This window comes from Diachasma alloeum, unplaced genomic scaffold, assembly GCF_001412515.2.
Source record: "Diachasma alloeum isolate Michigan unplaced genomic scaffold, Dall2.0 Dall_scaffold_00430, whole genome shotgun sequence".
In the NCBI taxonomy this organism is placed as follows: Eukaryota; Metazoa; Arthropoda; class Insecta; order Hymenoptera; family Braconidae; genus Diachasma; species Diachasma alloeum.
The window spans coordinates 72,026-75,924 of record NW_021680569.1 but is presented as its reverse complement, the minus strand read 5'-3'; the positions used below and the strand labels follow the sequence as shown (position 1 = coordinate 75,924).

General features: G+C 44.6%; 1 protein-coding gene across 1 annotated transcript in view; it reads left to right on the top strand.

The window, feature by feature from the left end:
• The first annotated feature begins 1,464 nt into the window (after positions 1–1,464).
• The window catches only part of LOC107042250, a 5,891-nt gene continuing 3,456 nt past the window's right edge, over positions 1,465–3,899 (top strand). Inside the window, exons 1-2 of the mRNA XM_015263234.1 lie at positions 1,465–3,199; positions 3,270–3,426. Of these exons, the coding sequence (XP_015118720.1) occupies positions 1,665–3,199; positions 3,270–3,426 (1,692 nt within the window). The 5' untranslated portion in view covers positions 1,465–1,664. The remainder of the gene's footprint in view (positions 3,200–3,269; positions 3,427–3,899) is intronic.

The window sequence follows — 3,899 nt, the reverse complement described above, 5'->3', positions numbered from 1 at the left end:
GGGAAACGGGGGGAACTGTGGGTGACCGTGATTGGCGGAGGGTTTCCATTCGTGTGTCACGACCGAAGGACATTTCGAAAACGAAGAAATGATTTGATTCTGACACTTTACGTGGGATAATCGCAGAATAAAAAAATTAATAATTGAAAATAGGTGATGAAGCAAAGGTTGTGATGAATAGAAGGACTTGTGACACGGGAATTGAGGAGACCGGCCGGCCGGCATGACACGGTGGACGAAAGGGATTGAAAATGCTTGAAAAAATCCAAAATTCTTCACAACTAACATTTTCACACGATCATCACTTTTTTTGGAGGTGACGCGAGTAAAAAACCGACGGGAACAAGCACTATGGGACTTTAAGTGTACGCAATAATTCACGATCCCGGAAATCTCTCGAAACACACGTCTAGCCTCAATGGAGGCCAACAACGAAATGACGGTTTGCGCGAAAAATGGAGGGAAACGGGGGACTGTAGGTGGCGGTGACTGGCGGAGGATTTTCATTGGCTACAACACCTAAACGACCGTTGGTATTTTGAAAAAAAAAATACATCGTTCACATCACATTACAAATTATACACGACAATGGTAGAATTGAAAAGTTGATGATTAAAAGAATTGATAAGAAAATATAGAAGATATAAAATTGGCAATGATTCTTTTTTTTTAATAATGGAAAAATAATTGAATGTAGAATAACGACTGGAGAAAATCCCCCATCTGACATGCCACAAGGAGCAAAAACGACAAAAAAAGTCTCTAAAAACCCAAAATCCTCCAAAATAATTATTTTCAAGAAACACTCACATTTCTCCGGCTCAGGATGACGTCATTTCTGCTTGGAGGGGTTCACCGAGAGCCTCCAAATGCCTCGACAATCCACGATCCCGAACATCTCCCTCCGGCCGTCCGTCTCCCTCGAGGAGAAACCGCCGAATGATCGTTGTGCCTAGAAAAATGAGAGAAACGGGGGTTGTTGTGATTGGAGGAGTATTTTCATTGGTTGTTGTCAACATAGAGCAGACGTTAATAAATGAAAAATCTCATTTGTCATTCCGAATTAGAGAATAAATCCAAATATAATCATGATTAACAAAGAAAACTTGAGAGCAACAAACAAAATAATCAAATCGTCATTTTTTAGCCCGTTGTATTCCCTGTCTTGCCTTGATAAATCCATACCTGTGTTCTGAGGCACTTCGAAATGACAAACAACCCATTTGTCCTGGAATACCGTGTGTTTACATCCAGAAATCTCTCTCTCCCTCATTTCCCTCTCTACTAACACCCAGTGCTTACCATTCCTCGAGTTACATTCTCTCCCACAATCTCACGTATCTACAACCCCGGGAAAACAAGATAACTACGAGATACTCGCACCTCCCCAGCGCCCCAAGCCTTCCAAAATCAAACTAAAACCCTCCAAAACAAGATGGCGCCTCCATAACGGGCCAAGTTCAAGTGGATATGTTTCATGTTTTCTGTTTGCGCGAAAAACGTGCAGGTGTGTGTTCCACTGAATCCCGTAGTTCCCCAAAATCCTCGCGAAAACAGCCCCACCCCCAATAAACCCCAAAAAATCATGGAATTAATCGTGTGAAAATCCCACGAAAACCCCAATTGACGGATTAATAATAATAACCCGCGAGTCCCGCCCGAAAATGTCGGAAATGGTGAATCTCTCAGTGTTTACAAACGAAGGAGTATCCTGCAGTGGTGCAGACCTCCTGCAACAGGCATTCCAGGACGTGGTCGACGACGAGGAGCGTGACAACGAGCTTGTGGCATTTTTCAAGGACGATGGGGGCCAACACCAGACGATTCGCTTGAGCCAGGAGCAGGCGGCGGCTTTGGGGTTAACTTTTGAGGTTGACTCGTTCAATGACAACACGAGGAACGAGGTGACTCACCCACTGGAGGATGAGAGCCTTCTGAATGACATCGAAAGTATTGAGTACGAGGAGGCCCTGGAAGAGTCGCAGATGGAGAATGTGGACCTCCCGGGGGGCACCGAGTGGATGCAGGACACTGGGGATCTTGATGATGACGCCCCTGGGGATCTCCAGGAGGACAACTTCCCCGATGAGATGCCAGAGCTCGGGGAGAACGTGCAGAGCAGGTCGATGAGGGCCATAGTCCTGCAGAACCTCCAGCACCTGAAGATGCTGAACAAAAAGCTCATTCAGGAGGATCAGACATTTGTGCAGCGAGCACCTGTCGTCCAGCCCCAGTCGCAATTCATTATAAAACCAGGTCAAACTGTTGTGAAGACTGCCAAGAGTTTCAGATTGGTTTCTCCCACGAATAAAGTTAACATTGCGAATGCCCCTGGGGTGACGAATCTCTCACAGAACTCGATGATGATGAACTCGGTGCAGAAATCGAATGGGATGTCCAGAAGTGGAACGATGAATCAGCTGATTAACGGAGGTTCTGTGGCTGTGGGTAGTGGAGCCAATGGACAGGTTCGATTGTCTTCACTCGTCAAGACTGGACAGAGTGCTCAGAGGAGTCAGCAGTTTTATAAGTCAGTGCCGAAGGCCCTGGAAGTGAGGAGTGTCACGACTCAAGGGGTGAATGGGAAGACTGGATCCCTCATTAAATCCGTTCCAGTGTCCACTCAGGTGGTGAGGACGTCTGCATCCGCTGTCAAAATCCCCTCGAATCCCCAGATGGTGATCAGGACGACGACTGCTCGAATGAAGCCCCAGGACTCGAAGGCAATGAGTAATGGAGCTGTTGGGGCTCATCCCCAGTTGTCAGTTCTAAAGGCTCCAAAGGTGGTGCTGACGAATGGGAATAAGCAGAATGGAGTTGTTCAGACGACGAAGATGATCAAGAAGATATCGACTAGTCCGCAGAGGCCTAGTGTCGAGAGGAGAGCAGTACAAAATCCTAATTCGAGTAGTTTAGTTCAGGATAGTTTGATAATTAATGATGCTAAACCAGCGATGAACGATGGGAGGGGGTTTAGGAAGGCTGAGGTGTCTGAACGAGCTGTACCACCTTTGGTTCCTTCAGTTCCTGCAGAGGCGAAGCCTGGGAATCCTGAGAAGCCTATTCAGATTGTTCAGCAGGGGCACACGTTTCACAGCAATCAGAAGCTCACTCAGACCCAGCTGAAACAGATTGCTCAGGCTCTTCATCAGAGGGGACAGCAGGAGTCTTCAGAGACGAAGGAAAAAGTTGTTTACAGGTTTGTATTGATGGTGAGGGAGAGATTCATGATGTTGAATTGATTTTGATCGATGGATTTTGCTTTTTAGGGTTGTTTTCCCTGAAGAGCTGGATCTGAGGATCAGGAATCCTAGCAATTTGCTGAAGGGAGGGAGAGGGAAACGGGGGAGACCAAAGAAGGCACCTGGGAGACATGTGGCTGCTGTGAAAGTTGGGGTTACTGATGAGGAGAATGATGGAGCGAAGGTGTGTGAGATGATAATGGGTTTAAATTGAGATGAACAGGTCAACTGACATTTCAAGGGATTTCTTCACTGGAAACTCAATATTTAATGGAAAAATCAATGGAAACTGTAAATTTCACTCCCATTATTCTATTAAAATCTGTAAAAATCAGAGAAATTGAGGTGAATTTAATCTTGAAATTTTAATTACATGAAATTTCCGAGCAATTCGATGCGGCTTATTCATCTTTTGTTTGAAAATTTACGAAAACTGAAGAATTCTAGACTTTCTGTTGTTCATAAATTTTGAATTTCATTGAATTTTCAGTAAAATCCTAAATTTTAGAATTTTTTTTCTCTTAATTAAATTTAATATCACTTTCTTTCTAATCTTAAGATTTCCATCCCTTTTATACACCTTCTTTAACTAATCGTGTTTTTTTCTTTAATAACTACTTGTTAATGAATGACACAACGACCCCCCCCCCCCCCCCC